The sequence below is a fragment of the Acipenser ruthenus genome, chromosome 14 (assembly GCF_902713425.1).
Source record: "Acipenser ruthenus chromosome 14, fAciRut3.2 maternal haplotype, whole genome shotgun sequence".
Lineage (NCBI taxonomy): Eukaryota > Metazoa > Chordata > Actinopteri > Acipenseriformes > Acipenseridae > Acipenser > Acipenser ruthenus.
The window spans coordinates 18,346,832-18,368,149 of NC_081202.1; the positions used below are offsets into that span (position 1 = coordinate 18,346,832).

General features: G+C 36.2%; 1 protein-coding gene across 1 annotated transcript in view; it reads right to left on the reverse strand.

Moving 5' to 3' along the window:
* The window catches only part of LOC117420149 (plexin-C1), a 31,051-nt gene that overhangs the window by 5,315 nt on the left and 4,418 nt on the right, over positions 1-21,318 (reverse strand). The window contains exons 5-28 of the mRNA XM_058986020.1: positions 19,920-20,046; positions 19,665-19,824; positions 18,985-19,087; positions 18,056-18,146; positions 17,497-17,583; positions 16,076-16,162; positions 13,163-13,244; positions 12,883-12,932; positions 12,149-12,291; positions 11,754-11,930; positions 11,168-11,258; positions 10,393-10,566; positions 10,106-10,291; positions 9,399-9,495; positions 8,818-8,919; positions 8,120-8,223; positions 6,335-6,376; positions 5,978-6,111; positions 4,614-4,812; positions 3,802-3,948; positions 2,984-3,158; positions 2,743-2,846; positions 912-987; positions 64-98 (exon numbers count right to left, since the gene is read on the reverse strand). Coding sequence (XP_058842003.1) covers positions 64-98; positions 912-987; positions 2,743-2,846; positions 2,984-3,158; positions 3,802-3,948; positions 4,614-4,812; positions 5,978-6,111; positions 6,335-6,376; positions 8,120-8,223; positions 8,818-8,919; positions 9,399-9,495; positions 10,106-10,291; positions 10,393-10,566; positions 11,168-11,258; positions 11,754-11,930; positions 12,149-12,291; positions 12,883-12,932; positions 13,163-13,244; positions 16,076-16,162; positions 17,497-17,583; positions 18,056-18,146; positions 18,985-19,087; positions 19,665-19,824; positions 19,920-20,046 — 2,773 coding nt within the window. The remainder of the gene's footprint in view (positions 1-63; positions 99-911; positions 988-2,742; positions 2,847-2,983; positions 3,159-3,801; positions 3,949-4,613; positions 4,813-5,977; positions 6,112-6,334; positions 6,377-8,119; positions 8,224-8,817; positions 8,920-9,398; positions 9,496-10,105; positions 10,292-10,392; positions 10,567-11,167; positions 11,259-11,753; positions 11,931-12,148; positions 12,292-12,882; positions 12,933-13,162; positions 13,245-16,075; positions 16,163-17,496; positions 17,584-18,055; positions 18,147-18,984; positions 19,088-19,664; positions 19,825-19,919; positions 20,047-21,318) is intronic.

A 21,318-nucleotide genomic window follows, 5' to 3' on the forward strand; every position in this document is an offset into this window, starting at 1 on the left:
AGGTCAAACATTGTACACAATACAATGTGTACACAAATATACGTAAGCGTTGCTGTAACTTACCAAATGGCAGTATTTGGTTGTATAGTTGTCATCATCTGCACACATTGGAAGAGAAATGAAGAGAGGTAAAATTAAAGAACTAACAATCAATATCACCATTAGCTTGAGCTATCAAATCTATCAGGTATTAGGACTGCCTCCCTAAAATGTACAAATATTCGCCAACCTCATCTCACTGTATTTGTATTGTTTGTAGTAATGCTAATAAGTGGATCTATAAATCACATCTGAGGGCAAACCTCAGCTGGAATATATACAATATAGAGTTAAAGTGTGTGCTCGAGAACACTGGCACAGAAAGAAGGTCAAAGCAATGTTGCAGTGAAATGGTTATTTTTTACACTGATAATGGACCTTGAAGAAAATCAAAGAATGCAGCTCTTTATTATGAATTAAGACAATAACTTGGCAGAAACTTAAAGCTACAATAGGGCAGCCATATTATGTCATGGGTCAATGTCATGGTCACAAACACATTTAGCATGTAGTATTTATAAAAACAAACATGAAGTCACTACCTCAGATGGTTTCTGATACTGCATATGAAGCTTGGACACTGGTGTCAGCCACAGCTTTGTGTACAAATAGGTACTTTTTTCTTGTACTACAAACTTTCAATCTTGACCTAGGGAATCACAGATTTCAGCTGTGTACTGAGTATCAAGCTAAAAGCATGAAGTGCTGGGTCTTATCATGTCGCAGTTCAAACTGAAGGGCACCATTAGATTTTGCCCAATGACTTTCTATAATACCGGTACCTAAAATATCAGTATCTGAAATAGTTTATGAGATATTAGCAGTTGAATTAGCGGCAGAGCAGATTTCCAAACTCATACACGCTTATTAACCTTTTATACTTTCTTGAGTAGATAAATTCTTCGTCTGTTTTTTCTTGGTGACCCTTATGAAAGCTCCATCAGGAATCTAAAAATAAAGGCCACAGTTAGATTTAAGTACAGGTACTGTACTATGGTCATTTCTAGCAATAGCCCCCCCCCCCCCCCCCCATGTTGAAAAAAAAAAAAAAAACGATTACTAATATATTATGTAGCTGTGGATTTTTGTCTACATCTGCATAATATGTTGACTTCTACTGTATAAACAGAAAAAACATGACAAAAAGTTAGACTTTCATTACATTCTGAAAATATACACTGCAATGCTCTGTGGCGATTCATATATTGGTATCTTCCAATAATCAATCAGCAATTAGTGTTTGAACAGAAATTACTTCATATCACTGTCCATTTGATTGCTCGGGCATGACTGAGCCTTCTATTTGACAGGTGTAAAAGATTGTACTTATTTTAAAAGGTTTGTATCCCCTTTTCACAGATCCAGCCTCAAGATATGAAGTTTTTTTTTTTATTTAGCACTTTCGTGAGATTTTATTAATTGCAGAAATAAAAGAAAATAATCAAAACAAACGACAACCTCTCTCTTCACACAGACAAGAGACTCTGCTTTGAACAAACATTTTGGTGCTGTTTAAACACCTGCCTGCTACAGGCAGGTGACATCAATTAATTTAACAAAAATAATTACACCTGTGGCTGTGTTTGCACAGCCATTTATCTGGCAAGGACAGAAATGAACCCTATCCCTGCCAGCCACCAACACATTTTCTTCAGGCAGGGATTTTCAGCAGCAGCAGCAGCAGGCCCAGGTGACAACGAAGCATAAGGCAGTGACGTCTGGGGTTTCAGGAGGAGCGCAGAAGGAGACCAGACGAACTGCTCTGCCTGGTGGTGCATTGACCTGGGACCTCGGCCCAGCAACAGGAGATCTGGACACCGGGGCAAGGGACCACACCCACCGGCGGCAGACTGGTGTGGTGGTCGGGGCTGTGGTGGAGTTGTGCTCCTCACCTCCTCCCCCTTCTCTGTGGCCTGTAGCTCCTCTTCCTGCAGCTACGCCGGAAACTCTTGCTCCAGAGACAGCAACACTTGCTCCGGAAGCGGCAACACTTGCTCCGGTGCAGGCCACCTCACTCTCTGCAGCAGTAGCTGCAGCTCCAAAGGCTCCGGTTCTGGCAGCCCCATCTCTTACCTCCATCGCCTGTTGCTCTCCTTAAGTGCAACCATCGACTGCACTAATGTTTTGATTAAATTTTTCACAGACCCAGACATAAGATTTGGTTTTTTTTTTAGCTCTCTCTCTCTCTCTCTCTCTCTCTCTCTCTCTCTCTCTCTCTCTCTCTCTCTCTCTCTCTCTCTCTCTCTCTCTCTCTCTCTCTCTCTCTCTCTCTCTCTCTCTCTCTCTCTCTCTCTCTCTCTCTCAGTGCTGTTTAAATACCTACCCAAAATCCACCTGCAGCTATGCAACACCCACACCCACACCCATTTATCTGGCAAGGACAGAAATGAACCCTATCCCTGCCAGCCACCAACACATTTTCTTCAGGCAGGGATTTGCCCTGCCACACAGGACAGGTTTGAGAAATTTCTCATACTATTTAATGATGTTTGCAATGATTCAGAGTGGTTCTGAGCTATTATCATTTTTTTCCCACTGGCTTTGAATTCGCTTTCAGCTTGTCTGAGACTGAACAGCATTCTTCATTCTGTTCCAATCATGTGACAACATGACCTTTCAACTCTGCCAGGCCCAATACTCTTTGTCTACATACAGACATATTAAACAAGCTTATCTGAATAACATGTTCCAACACATTCCTACCTTGTAATGCCCAATAGTGTTCAGCATTGTTACCCCATTTTCCAGAACTTTAGAACTGTTGTCTACTTCTTGAAGTTTCTGTTGAATCCCATCTTTTTCAAATTCTGAAAAAAATATACATTTAAAAAAAGGTTTTGTTTCTTAAAAGACACACTCCCACTCAAATGCAATGACTTTTGAGAACATTTTAAGAAATTTCTGATATGATAAGAACATGTTATCACACATACAACAGACTCACCGATATCAATATCATTTATCTGAAACTGATAGCAATGGCCAAATTTGCTTTTAAAGCTTTGAAGAATCTTCTCGTTGGCCTGTCCAATAGTGTCACAATCGAGAACATTGACATCGAGAGAAGTGTGTGCCTCACCCTCACTTTCAGGACTTCCTTGTAATGAAACTTTTAGTTTCTAGTAAAACAGAAAGAATGTACTTAAGAACATAAGAACATAAGAAAGTTTACAAACGAGTTTTACAAAATTCGGCCCATCTTGCTCATTTGGTTGTTAGTAGCTTATTGATCCCAGAATCTCATCAAGCAGCTTCTTGAAGGATCCCAGGGTGTCAGCTTCAACAACATTACTGGGGAGTTGGTTCCAGACCCTCACAATTCGCTGTGTAAAAAAGTGCATCCTATTTTCTGTTCTGAATGCCCCTTTCTCTAATCTCCATTTGTGACCCCTGGTCCTTGTTTCTTTTTTCAGGTCGAAAAAGTCCTGAGTCGACAGTTGTCAATACCTATGGGTATGGGTATACACAAAAGTATGAAAAAAGTGATTCTGTTGTTGCTATTCAAGAGAGAAAATGCTACAGTTTACTAAAGTATAATGTAATATTCTATGGAATAATCATTTCACCAGTATACATTAACATATTTTTGTTTTGTATTACTGTACAATGCCAAAGATGACATTCTATAGCTATATTACTGCAGAGTTTACTGAAAATACTAGATGTAATATAGATAGGTATTTAATGAAGTTTGTCACAACAGATTAAATGCAATTTTATCCCTATAATGAACTATTCTTATAAAAAAAAATGCAATCATACCACAGTACTGAAATCACGAGCTTGCCACAGTAGCCAGTCCTCATTGAGGGTGTAAAGAGCTTTTTCATGAATAGCATCTACTGGACCTTTGTTATTCCGCTGTGTTATGGCTGACACCAGCAAGAACAAAGGTTCTCCCACTGACTCCTGAATAAAAGAAAACAGGAGCACTGCCGCTTTTATAATACACAAACCAACCCACTTTTCAAAACACTCTTTGTTCTAACCACATTCTTAATTGTTAAACTGTACTTCTTATTAAAATTGTAGTTAAATTACCCTCTATTATCGTCTACAGCGAGGCATGACCAACACGTGTTGAAACCATTCATTGTCCTGTTTTCAAAACATGAGGATTGCTCATTTTTCGATAGTGTGAATAAGGTATATGATAAAGTTCCTAACCCTGTTAACATAGCAATTGTAGACTTACTGTATATGTCAGGCTTATCTTATTAAATATCTGAAACATTAGAACCGAGTTTAGCCATTATTACCCCCACAATCCTACCATGGACTTGTACTTCTTAATTTGTGAGAAAATAATGAAAATGTAAAAATGATCTGGGCTGACTTATAATGTTTGACAATTCATTTAACCTCGTCATTAAATAACTGAACTATTCCCTTTTTTGACACCTTGTTTATTATTTCAGAATTGCCTTCTTTTTTGTTCTCCCAGTATCTAGTTTATTTTGCATTTGTAGTAACTAATAATCCCTTTTAAAAATGAGAAACAAGTCAAAATATCTGCCACTGATAAACCCAATAATTCATTTTACTCAAGCAGTTTCAAAACGTATTACACTTACCCTAAGAAAACCATACAAGCACACGGACATCCAGTTTGTCAACAGTTTTTCAACAACTGATTCAGTACGTCTCAGCATCAGTTTTGGTTGTGCGTTACTGGACTGGTCCATTAAGTTCTTAAGTAATTCTTCCATCACACTGGTTAGGTATACAAGGTTACTTTGCAGAGCAATGGTCAAATAGGAGGCAAAGGTGCACCTGTTGGCATTAAAAGTATTGTATTTATACACTAGAGTTGCACAATCTTCACAGGCCTTTTTATATGTTGGTGGGTGGATATGAAGTGTTTCAGACCATCTCTTCTAAGTCTTGCTATTATGGTACTACACAATCACATCAGACACTGTATGCTTTGGTAAGGTACCATGTTAAAAGACAAGTTCCAGCCCTCTGTTTAGTGCAGTACATCAAGGCTGACCTGCAGTGCCCGGTACTCAGTATCCTGCTCTCAGTGCTTCTCACGTCTAGTTGGGCATTTGTATTTGGATCGACTGTACTGTATGTACAGTGCATATGCAGCACACCATTTTTACATCATTTCCACACTGTGGACAGCTCATGCTGTTTGACACATGTTTTATTTATTTAATTTTAGGTCAATAATTCAAAGTAGACCAATTCAAAGTAATGAACCTTTCTGCATGACAAGTGTATCAAATATCTTTGTGAACACATTTGCACTTGAAAAAGAGGAAGGACTGGAACTGAACTGCTCAATTTTGTGTAGCACCTGTTCCTCTGTTGCAGCACTGAGTGCATTAACGAACACCCTCCTTGTTTTAGGATGTAGATGAAATTTATGTAACAAACTAATTGTGCATCTTTTCAGAATGGAAACAACATTTTGAAAGACTATTCCTGATGTCACCTTGCTCTCATATATGTATGTTAAAAAAAAAAGTTCTTAAAAAAAATAATACCAGCAGCTCAGCTGGCTGGATTGCAGAGTTATTTTAGTTTAACGCCAATTCTTCTTCTTTGAAGACCCTCTACTGAGCAAAAAAAGAAGGAAGCATACTGTAACTGAAACTACTGCCTTGACAGGATTTGACAGCACTGCAGTTATTTTAGATCCAGATAATTCTATTGAGGTATGCCTTCCTCTGTACAGTTTCCGGTGAGGACATCTGCAGTTACAGAATGTGGAAAGGAAGACTTTTTCATTATATTTGCTAAGCAAAGCAAGATATAACAGTTCAAGAAGCCTGCATATTCCATATGTCTGTAAGCTCAAACACAATAAAAAGCTGCATTTGATGACTTACGTAAAAAAAAATCTATAAGCATCTAATTTATGAATACAGGAAACTGGTGTGCTAGGTAGGCTGCAGATGTTCTTTTCTCTGTTAAAACAGCAACTCACCTGTCTTTGATGGTGAATTGTTTTTGCTCTTCCATTGCACGTACCAAGGTGACAAGAAACTGCTTGTTTAATATAAGATCAGACAAGGCTTTGGAGCAGTCATCTTGCTTGACTTCTTGTGAATCTTGAAAAGACTTTAAAAAAGAACACATTTCACTTTCTCATAAGATCAATTCTATATTCTACATTAATGTAATGCCATTATAAGTGCCTACGTATTTTGTAGATTGTGCTGAGCAGTTTTATTACTATACAAAAATGTTATAAGGTTTATAACACATCCAATCAGTTTATTTTTGTTATTATTTCTGTTACATACAGTATTAGAAATAAAAAGTCACATAGGGATAAACTTACATGACCAACTTCATTAACAAAATGGCTGGATTTATACCCAACCTAGAAAAAACAAATAAAAACAGAAACCAGCCATCAAATATGTACTCAGATCTTCAAATAAATGTTATCTATAACATCACATTGACACACACAAAATGAACCACATGTTCCTAAACATATAGCACATTATAAAAATGAAGTAAACCACATACTGTATAGCGCAGAAACAAAATATTGAGTGTATGTTTTAAGAGACAAGATTTTAGAGAAAGCTGTTGCATTTCAAGTACAACGGGTTTTTTTTTTAACTCTTAATGGTGTATCTGAGAAATTTCAGTCTGGATTTTGTGCTGCACATAGTACAGAGACAGCCCTTGTCAAAGTTGTAAATGACCTACTGATAAGCTTTGACTGGCTTTCCATCAGTTGTAATTCTTCTTGATCTAGTGCTGCTTTTGACACCGTAGACCACTACATCTTATTAAATCGGTTCAAATACTTAGTGGGACTGTCTGGCCTTGTCTTATCCTGGTTTCAATCTGATAGGTATCAATTTGTCTCTATTGGGGAGGAAAAATCAGCATTGACCAAAGTTGATTGCGGTGTTCCACAAGGTTCAATTCTGGGTCCATTGCTATTTTCATTATATGTGTTACCATTGGGTGATATCGTTAGGAAACATGGTGTGAACTTCCACTGCTATGCGGATGACACCCAGCTGTATTTGTCTTTAAAACCTGGTGATACTTCTGTTGGGGTGTTACTTGCTGCTTGCCTTGCTGATATCAAGTGCTGGATGTCTCAAAACTTCCTAATGTTGAATTCAGATAAAACAGAGGTTAAGTTTGTAGGCTCCCATAACCAACTAAAACATGTAGGATTGCATGAGTTTGACCCTAGCAGTCTTTTATCGAATCCTAAAACTGAAATAAAAAAATTGGGGGTTATCTTTGATCCTAATTTATCACTTGAATCTCATATTAGGGAAGTTACTAAAGTATCCATCTATCACTTGAGAAACATAGCCAAACTGAGACCTATTATCTCCTTATCTGATGCCGAGAGACTAACACATGCCTTTGTTTCTTCAAGAATTGATTACTGTAATGCACTCCTCTCTGGCATCCCAAAACGTGCGGTGTCCCGCCTACAGCTTGTCCAGAATACTTCTGCTAGAATTTTGACTAAAACTAAAAAAAATGAGCATATCACCCCTGTTTTAGTCTCCTTTTAGTCTGTACAATATAGAATTGATTTTAAAATCTTATTATTGACCTATAAAGTCTTGAATGGAGCAGCACCTAGCTATTTGCAGGAGCTACTGACCACGTATCTCCCAAATCGCACTCTTAGATCACAGGAAGTGGGACTGCTCGTTGTTCTCAGGGTCAATAAAATCAATACAGGAGGTAGGGCTTTTTCTTTTAGAGCCCCTAAACTATGGAATGCTCTACCTCCATGTGTTAGAGAAGCTGGGTCTGTGGGTATTTTTAAGTCTAAACTTACAGCACATTTTTATAAAATTGCATTTTTATCTTAGTGGTTTTAATGCAACATAATTGCTAGCTTTTAATTATTATTATTATTATTATTATTATTATTATTATTATTATTATTATTATTATTATTATTATTTGTTTATTTTATAGGCTGAAAATGTCTGGGCTCTTATTTCTATGTACAGTATTTTTATATATTTTATTGTATTTTTATGAATGTATGTACAGTGCCTTGTGTATGAAAGGCGCTATGTAAATAAAATAAACACATAAATAAATAATTAAGAGAGCAATGGCTTATTACCTCAGGAAAAAATGTGCTCATAGCAAAATGCTTATAGTCCAAGTAAGGGATTGTTCCAGAGCCTTCTATTAAATCAGTCTGATCCGTTTGTAATTCAGCAAAGCCTTACAAGGGAAAGAAATAAATGTGTTAATTTGAATTTATCACAATAATTTCATTTTATATGCTATAAGCTATTCTTTAAGTCTAGATAATTAACTCTACTTAAGCTTTATTGTGAAACAGACTTTGATACTCATTCATATCTTGCTCCAATTTTATGGAATGGTTTACCTGACAATGTTAAATATGCAAGCTTTCCACTAAAATGTATGACATTGCTTCTTGCTTTGTAAAGATCCTGTTAGTTGTCATAGTTATTCATTCCTATTGCCGTTGTTGTCCTGTTAAGGTGTTTTCTTTGTTTGTGTGTAGTGTTTTATATACTACGTGTAAAGGGTAATTGTTCCAATGGTCTTGTCTTTTAAAGCCTGGATTCTTCTATGATTAAATGGAAGATGGTATAGTTTTCATCCAGACATACCAATATATTTATTTTTTATTTAATTTCCCAAAAAGATAAGCAGGTGGCAGTTTGGGATTTCTTTCGGAATAAACTGTGGTATTTCCAGTCAGAAATGCCTGCATTATTTAAGTAACCCAAGTGAAGGAATCTGCTCTTGGTTATTTGTAGGGTCCCCAGGAAGGGTCAGGGTTACCTTCACGTATCTCATTCCTGATGTCGCTCTCCAGAAGCTCCAGCTGTTCACTTAAATTCTTTGACATTACTCTTTTATTGCGTTGATTTATGTAGATAGAGACTTTAAAAAGATTAAAAAGTATGATCATTACTGGCTTCAATTTCTCTTTGCTTAAAAACAGTCACTGAACATATTTTATAGATGCCATGCAGCCACCTCAGAGCTACAGCGTCGGAGGACCACACAGCTCTGGGCAACTTACAGGCAGGCCCGCAGGCGCCCGGCCAGTCCACAGGGGTCGCTAGTGCACAGTGAGCTGAGGACACCATGGCCGACATAATCCCTCCCCCACCCGGGCAGCACTCAGCCAATTGTGCGCCGCCACCTAGGAACTCCCGTCCACGGTCGGCAGTGGAATAGCCTGGACTCGTACTGGCAACCTCCAGGCTATAGGGCGCATCCTGCACTCTACGTGGAGTGCCTTTACCGGATGCACCACTTGGGAGCCTCATCGATGGAACTTTCTAATCGAGTCTTGTTCATTAAAATATAATGAGGATGTATGCAAAACACAATGCTTATGAAAAAAAATAACTTACCTACAACTATTAAAAGTATGACAAATGGGACGACAGTTAAGAGCCACAAATAATTAAATGGCTGTTCTAAAACAGTAGAAAAGTTTCCCAGCTTGATCTACAAGAAATACGTAAAAAGATAATGAAATGTAGTTTATTTTTTACATTTTTAAAAACCTATATAAATCAGTTATTTCCTTGTTCAGTCAAACTTCACAACACCCTGAACAAAGCACTGCTTTATTAAAGTGGTCAAAAAACCTGTGTTAACTTTCGAAAAAGCCCTTAATAAACCTGGCCCTGGTTGACTGATGTTAGAGGATGCACCAGACCAGATGAGATCCTGTCCAATCATTGTATACCACCTTTATCCATTACATCTTACAGATCTGTCTCCATCGTTCAATTGTTTATACATTTTTTAATCATGCACTTAAAAGTTTAGGATATAAATCAAAGTAAGCAATTAAGAAATTTAAAAAAAGACTTTATTTCATGATATAAGAAACGTTAACGTCTGAAACCACACAACCCCAACCCCTTTCCATGTTGTTGTTTTTTTATTTGTTAGGTTTTTCCTATTTTCGTATAATAATACATTTTTTTTCATAAGCCTGACATCTTTTTTTTTTACTTTTCCTTTTTTAAAAAAAAATAATATGTACTGTATACTGATCTGTACTGAACAGCCCTCTGTTTCATATTTGAGACTTGTGTGAGTAACTTACCTCCAGTGTCAGTTTGGATGTGGTCAGTTTACAAGCTTCATAGTTTATTATAGTGCAGACAATTGAAGTATCACCGGACACATCATTTTCTTTAATAAAAATACCATTACATGGACAAGATTCATTGTTAGATTTGGCCAGAACAGTTAATTCATCCTCTGTAATATTCAATGTATCCCTCTTTTTCTGAAAAACAAAAATAAAACAAATGTAAACATACTGTACTTGGCAAAAAATAAATAAATTGGCAAAGCCTGGTTTAAAGAAAAAAACTGACAACGGATCACCTTTATGGTTATCTGTAAGACATTTCCCACAGAAGTAGCTGAGAAACCCAGAAACTCTGGGTCAGGGTGGTAAATTAGATGACCACAGTCCAACTCATTTGTATCCACCACAAGTGAAACAGTAGACTTTCCAGCATTTGGAGGTGAATTGTAAGAAATATGGGAACTGTTCATCTAAAAATAAAACAGTAAGTCATTTTTATTTCATTTTAAAAAACTCTCAATTTGGATTGGGATGTTGGTACAGTATATTAAATGAGAAAGCTTGTTGTTAAAATGCAGAGGGTCAGATAGGAAACTAGCTGGCATCTTACAGGATTTCCCCTTGCGGTTGGTCTAGTGTAAACCACATTTGACCAATTTAGACCAATGAAACGTATTTGTTATCTACAGCATAAGATATTTATTGCAAATAAAACAGAATACAAAGAAAAAACCTCAGTGGCCTTCAAAGACTGCTGCTCGGCACAGTGATGGGTAGGCATTTACCTAGGCCAGGACTTCTGCTAAGTGTGACCTGTTCTTCACTAGGACAGTCCAAGTTAATACAAGTGTTCTCTAAACTATTGTCTATAACTGACCTACACAAACCTTAAAATAACCAATCAAACTAATTAATGTAATAACAATATAGATGCAATTCGCAATTGGATATGTTCTCTTGTTCTTGTACCACTCAGCAAAGAACTGCAGGATTGAGCAATGTCCACATCATCCATTACATTTATGAACCAACAAATAATATTACAAATTATAAATATTTTTGAGTACCCACCGTATTTAAAGGATCAGCAGAATGCTTCCCAGTCTTTACAGAGTCGACTAAATGCAATTTTGTTCCAAAAATTGTGATTCTTCTGTTCCCACTGTTTAAAATAATTAATAATATGAGGGACTTTTTAAAGGCAATTTAATGCAGTACGAAACAGGAAACCATCACAAGCATATTCCAATAGTCTACCACAATCAATCAATGCAACAGCTTACAACCAGGATTTGCAAAAGAAAAGAAAAACAAAAAAACTGTTTGCCTGATGATTTTCATCAATACAAAATATATGTCCACAATGCAACAAAATCAGCTTTTCTATTTACACTACTGAAATAGCCTATTTAGCAAAAACTAATCTAAATTAAATGCCTGTTCTGTCTGTCAGTAAGGGAAGTGAAACTTCCTGAGCTTGAGCTTCTCAAAATGAATACTGCTATTCTTACTGCTTGTTTTGTGAAATATTGATCAAATTAAGTAAATGTGACTCTAAAGGGGGTGTTGGGTATTTTTTCAATATATCTTTTAATATACACATTTCTCAGTATTCTTCATGCTAACAGTGAAGTAATATTAATTTGCAAACAAATACCTGGCCCATGAAACCTTGGGGAAAATGCTCTCACAGGACGGTAAAGAGAGATATGTTACTAAAGCTGATCCGTAGCATCTGCCGTCACCCAGCTCCACACATACGTTCCTCACATCCTTGTTTGCCTTTGGCATGGAGATCCTTATTTCTGTTTCTGTTGAGCTCAATATCTGTGCTCTTGAAAAACAAAAAGACAGATTTAAGTCCTGCTTTTACCATCTTCTTAAAAAGTCATTCTTCAGCTTACATATATATTTGATAAAGGGCACTATTTGGAAACTCTTTTTATTTGTTCCCTTTGTTTTTTTGCAAGAGAATCTTATTAGATATTTTCAGAGGCTTTCTTCCTGAGGCTTCTGATCTCAGCTGTTTAGAAAGGCAAAACATTTACTTACTCTTGTGGTTTGCAGTCAGAATTTCCTTTTACTAGTACTTTAAATGGTGTTGTTCTTCTGGAAAAGTTTTTCCCTTTAATGATTACATTGTTTTTTCCAAGTGTTGACACTTCATTTGGCTCTATGGAGTCAATAACCGGCACCTGGTAAGACAAAATGTAGTTGTGTGTCAATGTTAAGTGATTCCCACCATCTATAGGCAATAATACAAGGGATCAATCTGTAGGTGAAGTTAGTTGCATTTTCAATGGATACCTGCCATTTAGGGGCGCTTTTGACTCATCAACCAGTATGTCATTAATTACTGTATAGGCAAAATAAATGCTAGCATACTGCAGTACTGTACAAAAAACCCTATGTACTGTAGTATAATATGTTTCTGTTTCTGAGCTTTCTGTTTGGTATAAAAAATCATGCTGATATTGAATGTATTGCTGTATAAAGCTTAAGGAGTGCTGATCGATGCTTTAAAATCCATTTCCTCTTTTAAGCATTACCAGCATGATCACATGACCCCTTTTCATCTGTTGATATGTCCTTATATGCAGACATTTCAAAGAACACTATAATAACATGCGATACAAGAAAAGCAGGTTCAGTTATAATAAAATGGATTTGAAATAAAAAAAAATAATAAACATCGGCCTCTGCATGTGAATATAAAATAATGAAGCTTAGTTCAGTATATTTATATAATAAGCAGAAAAAGCTATTGGAACTCCAAGGTTACTCACCAATTGTATATCCGGACTGCAACCAGATGCATTAAGGAAACAGCTGAAAACTGAATCAGCACAAAAAATTGTAAGTTATCCAACATCATATTTCAAAATCTGGTCACTCTTGTCAATCAAAGGTCAACTTTGTGTTTTGTATAATTATGATTGTCATTTTATACATGTATAGCATTCTTTTAAAATGTATTTTTCAATTAAATTATCACACAGTGCATTTCATTCACCCTTCACCCTTTCATTCATACTTAGGAGACACAGAGAAATGGTAGCAACTTACTTGCGAGCTGGTTGGGGTTGTCAACAATTCCACCTTTATCGTAGGCAATGTCCACAGGGATAATCGATTCTAAAAAATTCAACTAAAAGAATCATTTAGAAATTAGATTGTTTAAATATGACCCATATTCAACTTCACCGGTAAGCAGTAAATATTTGCACTGTATTTGAAACATCAATTTTATTTTAGTTATTAGTGCCATTTGATTAATTAAAATCACCACTTTCTGATCCTTAATATAGTGGATATGCATCTCAGTTTTGTACAGACTCCATGAAGTGAATTATTTCAGTACATGATATTTCAGTACGTGCCGTACTGGGTGTTTTACACATTGAAAAAAATAAAAAGAATTGCGCATGATATTTAAATTTAATGCGTAAAGAATACACATAGCAATTTTGCTGCCAAGCTTGAGTTTGCATGTTATCAAAGTTTCTTGTACTTCGTTGGTTCCCGTCGTCTCATAGAGAATGGATCATTGAAATGCTGTGACAGCTAAGTTTAGCCTGCCTGGGAATTGCCAGAAACATGTGACCAATAAGTTCAGGTTTTCAATAAAAAAAATTAATAAACTGTGACAGACCTGTGAGTGCACTGTGTAAAGGGAACAGAGTGCCCTGGACTGGATGGCCAGACAATTCATTCCCAGGGTTTGGCGGAAGTTGGCCATCTAGAAAGGGGGCGGAGCTACGGTCCACTAAATCATCGACCCAGAAGGGAAACGATGTGGCAGCCGCGGATTGGAAGAGCAGTTGCAATCGTTAACCAAGGGGGCGTGATTGACGGTACATAAGGGGACGTAGCGAGGTGATCTGTTCCTTTGTTATGGTTAATGCTGAACTGGAAGGAGAACCCGTATTGTTATCGTGAGTGTTTTGTTTGTTTTGTCATGTCTATTGGATTAAACAGGATTAAATGGAGAAATACACCATGCTGTGTATTGCCTGTTATCATTTATTATTTACTATTGTCATCAGACTGTGGATGACAAATAAATAAACCATAATTTCACCAGTACTTTGTTGTTTGTCCTTGTCTTGAGCACTGCATCACCCCTACACCTGCGCACTGCAAACCACTTTGTTACATAAATGTACGGTTGAATACACTCACTTGTAATGTGTGTTTGTGACTGTTGAATAAACGACTGGATTCTTGATCCTTAGGATTTCTCAGCGCTGTCTTAGTCTCTCTCAACCTAACCTACCAATTTACCTATCTGTCAACCAGATTTTTAGAAGATAAATCTATATAATAAAAACAATATTCTGTGTTTGGATGAGTCAGGATGCTATATTGCTATAGCAAGGCGACCAATAAGGAAAACAATATTATTGTTTCTTAGACCATTTTAAACGACTCCAGCAAAAGTTTGTTTCGTTTTTAAAGACTGTTTCAATAGCGACTCGAGTTCCAATGTTACAATGTACTTATACATGATCAGATAGTCCGGGATATATGAAGATTATGAGGCAGGTGCAAATGCAACACTTTCGGCTATGTTAATATATATATAATCACCATGTACTTGTGATATTTAAGTAGGTTATGCTTAAAATAGCCTTCAAATATTCAAAAGAAACTGTAACTGTCCAATAAATGAATGTACACAGAGTACGAGTTGAGGTGCAGTCATAAATACAAGCAATCAAATGGCATCTAATGTTTAAAAAGTGACGCCAAACACCTTTTGAAATGTAAATAGTGAACTTTTAATTGACTGAGCGAGTGTTTTGCTGACTTTTGATTAATATTACAAAATAAATCAGAGGGAGATCAAGTTGAACAAACAAATATTTATTTGATTTGCAGAGCTAAACATAAATGTTCCTTTAACAATTACTTTCTCTGCTTTGACTGTTTTGCAGGACGCTGTGATTTGGACAACACCCCCGCCCCCCTCCTACGGAGCTGTGACTGTGCGGGGTTTGCAGCCACCGCACACCGGCGTAATATTATTATTTGATATTATTGTTTTGATTTGTTAATTATTTCTTGTGGACATGCGGTCGAGTTTCAATTGAATAATAGGAATCAATTGAAACTCGGCCGCATAAAAATGTCACCAGATCCACTCAGGGAGAAAGGGGGAGATAGGAGTTAGCGAGAGAGACGGAGAGAGACAGGAGAATGGGGATTGAGATCCCGAGTAATTATATACCTATACCTTTGTTTTGGCCATCGAGCCCTTTTGTTTTGTGTTCCTGTTTGTTTTGTTTGCTGCCTTTTCTTTTGTGTGTTTGTTAAATATGCACCATAGCGCTTAAACGCATTCCCCTGCCTGTGTGTCTGTCTTCCGGGTCCATCAGCAGGGGCTGACATCATCGCAACACCTTCACCCCGCCACAGGAGCGCATTTATTTTGTCCTTAATGTTTCATTGAAGTTAATGTTCTCGCTGATTCAGCACCAAAAAGCCTTTCATAATTCCCCACCACTTCTTCTGCTAATACATTTAGCTCCTGGTCTGTAAACTTTCAATTCATTTTATTTCTTTTATTGAACAAACTTCAAAAAATAAAAAAAAATTAAAAACATTTCTGATCCACATCCACGACGCGTTCGTTTCAACTTTTAGTTTTCACCACCTGATGAATATATTCTATAAAACAGTGTGTGTAAACCTCATGCATAAATCTGCGTGTTGAATTGTGCATGAATTCCACGCGTTGTGACAACTTGCAAATGAATCATTTGCTTGCTTTATTTGTGCATATAATTAGCTTAGTGCAGAGAGCTACTGCTGGTTCATTTTTGCACGCTGTGTGGCTTCCCCCTGCCACGCAGTAATTCTGGTCATTTACTGCCATTTAGTGAATGAGACCCATAGTACCTAAATTGGAGAGTAAATTACGCACTGACCCTTATCTGGAGCACTGCTTAGAAGATTATAGTTGTGAAAGGCACTCACTTTGTTTGCAGAGCATCTGAAAGTTCCATTCTCCTGCTTTGGTTTTACGGTTTTATGTTCACCAAATCTACATACAACGTCGCTGTTCTGTGAAAAAAATAAAGTGGGCTATGGTTGAGTAATACAAACACATAATCATAACCTTGTAAATAAGAGAAATTATAATGTGACACTGCTGTTTATAAGTAATATCACATGTTATACTGTGTTGAAGCCAAATGCCTTCAGTCATGTAAGATATCCATATATTATAGGACGACTATACTCCCTGGAGTGTGTTGTTTGGTTAATACCAGTGTCGTAGGAAATAAGTTAACAGGGAAATAAGTTGATCGTGCAAGCGCAGTAATGCAAAAGTAGGCAAAAGTAAGGCGGGGCAACAGTTTGATTAAAGGGGAGGTTCACTGCATGGCTTTTTTATTTTTATCTGACTGTTTTATTTGCAAGACTGTGTATGTTGGAGTGTGTTTGTGCCACTGTCTTTTTGTATGAACATTAAAATGTGTGATCGACAACTCTTTATATGGTAACACCTCCAGAAAGGCGAAATAACATTAAATATGTAACACATTTTGCTAGTTAACGTTTGTTACACAAACAGAAATACACATTAATATCACAGGCTACTTACAAATTTTATTTTAAATTATGTATTTGTTGCTAATATATATTACAGCAATAGTCACATTCCCTTATCTAGCATCATACTGTTGAATATATCCAATCTACTTATTAATATAAATTATACTTAAAAAATTTGTTTTAAATTATTTATTTTTTGTTAGGCATATCTGATCTACAGCGATATTCACATTCCCTTATCTAGCGTCATACTGTCGAAGACATCCAATCTAATCATTTATATAAATTATACTTACAAAATTAATTTTAAATTATTTATTGTTTAATATATCCGATCAACTTATTTCCTTGGCTCGATCAACTTATTTCCCAACCTAAGCTCGTAGACATTAGAAACAATGGAACCTCCCCTTTAAATTCTAGAGCTTGATCAACTTATTTCCCGATCAACTTATTTCCTAGGGCACCGGTAAAAGTATTTTTACGTCAATAACTTGAAAAAACTAAAATACAACAGCACACCAATGGAATGTTACTAGGCACTTCATAAAAATGTGTATAGAGGAATACAAGACATAGACCTATAGATTCTATTTTCTTTCATATGTGCTTATTGATGATTTGTGGTGATTTAGATACAGTAAAATATGCAAAAGATGTGTGTAGTTTATCCCATTCCTCTCTGTAGCCTATACAGATTCAAATGACCCATTGTCATTGTTAATTTTTATATAGAATTTTTTATGTATTTATTTCTGACTTGCCACATTTATAACTCCATAAGACGTTAACAGGGAGGATTGGAAGTACAGTATTAACCTATAAGAATACAAAGTTACCTTTAAAGCCTCTGTATTTTCAGATTGTACAAGAATTTCTCTACTGGAGTTGTCAAAGCTTATCTTGATTAGCGTAGGACATGGATTCTGTTTAAAATAAAACAAGTTTTAAGATTAATATTAAACACAGTTAAAATGGATTTCAATTTGGTATGGTGATCAGTTAAAATAATAGATTCCATTTACCAATGACGGAGGAGCCCTGTTCACAATTTTTATGGACTGTTTGTTATGGACTTTTTTAATGAAACCCATCCAACAGTTTTAGAGATGGGTTTATTAGTCTGCTCTCATTTTAAAATAACTAAACAGCAAAAAAAACAGTTCTTTTAAAAAAAACATTAATTAAAGAGGTAAAACAGCAATAATCACTGCTTGTCAAATTGATTTCCATTAAAGTGAATGAAATGGATTTGATTATCTTCTTCACAAAATATACAGACGGGATGTTCAGTAGTTGCAGCAGCTAACGGAAGATGAGGAATGATGAACAGCACCCGTCTATTGGAACTATGCTTCCATTTGGTTATTCACTTTGAGTAAGCATGGTTCCACTTACCTGTCCAGGGCTCACACTCTGATTGGATGATGAAGAGCATGTATGGTCTTTTACAGACCAGGAGCAGCCAGCTGAAACACAATCTGAACAACTGGGAAACAGAAAAGTTAAGTGTTTTCTTTTGGTTTTTTTTGGCCAAATTACAGGTTTAGGCCTATTTTGTAGGCACTGTAAAAAACATAAAGTAGGCAGTGTTTTGCTAACCATGTTTGACTAACCATGTAACATGTCAGACTTATTGAATGTGCAGTAGAAAAGTGACAGAGCAGTTACATTAGTTAGTCATTGGTTGATAGTAGAATTGTCTTGTGGTGCTTTAGGGTCTTGTCCGGTGTGTCTGATTTGGGGCACTGTAGCATGTAGCATGTTGCTTGTCACTAAGCATATACTTGCAAGCCTAGATATGATCTGCTTACAACAAAAATAGTGCTTTCCCATGTGTGGTTTTACACAAATGCAGGAATTGTCTAGGTGCACACTGCTGCTACCGACTGCCTTGCAAAGTCAAATTTTACTTAAAATCTCCACTTTTTTTGCCAGTCAGTTATTATTTCTGAATGTTTCAATTTTAAAAGTATAATTGTATGAAACAGTAGGGGCATGTGTAACTTGAGTATCAACCACTTCCTGGGACGGGGCCTGTGTGGTTAGGAAGTAGGCTGTGAAGCCTTTCAGTTTAGGTTGCCAGTTAGATTCAATCACAAGTGGTGGAGTGTGTCTGTTCTGAAACTGCTCTTTGGATATTAGATACAAATTGAAAATAATTTACTACCATGCTAAATTTTTTTTTAGTTATTTAAAGATTTTTAACTTCCATTTTTTTTTCTTTTACAAAAATGGTTACAAATGTGAATATAGCACATGGTTAAAGTGTGCATGACTGAAAATAAATAACACCTTTTCTAAAATTAAAATATGACAGTACTTACGGAACTTTAGTGGGGGTGCTTCCAATTTTAAAACAATTATGTAGAGTCATTGTTTCATAGAACGTAAATGTGCCAATTGCAAATGTCACACTAACTTTGAGGCCTACAAAGAAGGAAGGAAGGAAAAAACACTGAGGTATGGCATAAATATACCTATTGATTCTGTGCATCCTGGTAGCAGTATGCTACTGTAGTTCAGGCCAACACATGAGTAATATCAATGCTCTTACCGTGCTTAAAACTAAAACTAATCAACACACTTTAAAAATACAATTTATATGCCAGTTAAAAAATATGTTATAGTTTTGAAACTTGAACATATTTTTTAAAATATATTTAATATTCTCATCAGGAATACACATAGTCTATTACCATTATACTGTTGTTTTATGTATTTAGATATTGCTCCAGTAGTTCCCAAATACAGAGCTTTCAGACTCTTGAAAAATAATTACCACATATTATAGTTAATGCAACCATACATGTATGTGTGTATGTATGTGTGTATGTGTATGTATGTATGCATGTTCTGTATGTATGTATGTATGTATGTATGTATGTATTCTTGGCATATTAGTCCTGGGTATGAAGTAAGGACATGATTACAGTAAGTAAAACTTCCCGGGAGGGTTTACAAATCGACACTCAAACCAGATACAAACTGCTCATTAAACAGTTACCTTCAGCACTAAGTTTGTCTTTTGGGAAACTGCAGGAACAATTTGGAAACGTTGTGTTGTGTTTTTCACAAAGATGTTCATTTTCAGCTGTTGTTAGCTGACAAGTTGAGGGATGGTCTCTTGAGTTATTTACATAGACTTGTGCCATCAAATGAATATCCTAAGGGGAAATTAATGATTGAATGAATGAATAGAAAGAACAACCTGCTTCACAAAAAGACAATTTTGTCAAAAGTTAACTATTTGTATTTGTACCTGTTTATTTTCAGAAGAGTTGTCCATCAATCTATAGGAAAATATTTGTTTGGGGTTTTGAATAGACCCCTCTGCTATGGTAACCCAAATCGAGTCTGGTCTTGAGCATTCATTCCCCAGGGTGCATCTACAAATTAATACAAACAAAAAAAAAAGTAAGAAGCACATTTCCAAGGCTGCACCGAACTGTGGTTTCACAGTCCAATGGTGTGGGAGCACCCTTGTAAAAGCACATTTAAAGCATAGTACACAGTACATATTGGGCTGCAAAATTGTGCATTGCCATAACAGAACAAATTAACTTAAATGGAATAAAACCAGCAACAAACTAGAAGGTTGTTTGCAAATCACTCTACTGCACGCTCACAAATACAAATGCTCATAGATCTACATTATTAATATCCAGTGGGGGTGTTTTGGGCATGTTCATTCTCCCATCATTATGAATGCATATACACATTTTCAAATCAATCCAACAAGTCATTTGCAAGTTTTGAGAAACAAAGAAACACCTATAAGCCAAAATATCCATACAAAAAAACATACTGCATATTAAAAAACAGGTTGTGTGCTGAAACTTGTAACTCATTTAACTGCTCATTTCTTGCTGGTATGTCATTACTGTTGTTTTGTTCCTTCCTTTGCCCTTACACTTGCTTGAAAAAAGAGCCATTTAATCCTGGTGGAAAGGTTTTGCAAAATGGTTTATGGTAGCTTGTGAAAGCTGACTGCCTAAACTGTACAGCAGCAGTTTTAGGTGGTCAATGCAGAGTTTACAATTGAGGGTGAGCTTACTCTGTTGTGTCCCTCAGATACAGAAATATTTCCAGACACAAGACAAAGGATTGTTTCACAAGTCTGGGAATCTGCTTATTCATTTGCTTTGGGTTACTTCAAATTTAACACTGAATACAACCTTAATGTCAAATCTATCACATATTTAGAATGTTCATTTCCAATGCCTGCACTATAGGTATTTACTATTCTCAACAAAAGAGGTTTATAACTGAATTCTATGGATCCATCAGTTAGTGATGCCTAGTGTTATAGGGCACCACTCGTCAGCAGAGTTTGGGAGCCCCTGGTATGTTGTAAGTGGCATGACACACATCTTAAGTTTCTATATGAACTAAACGGAACTTGAACAAATATGTGGATAATTACTTCAGTAACAGTTGATTTGAGAAAATATTTAACATTTTATTTTGATACATTCTAGACACGATTGACTTAAAAAAAAAAGAAAGAATCATTTTGTGTGAAAGCTGTCTTATTCAAAGCCAAGAAGTTCAACACAGTAGTTCATTTCATAGTGTGATGCTGACCACTTAAGTGTAAAATTTTATAAGTCGACCTCAATCATGTGGCCACCTTGTGATTTCACATGTCTTGTGATTTC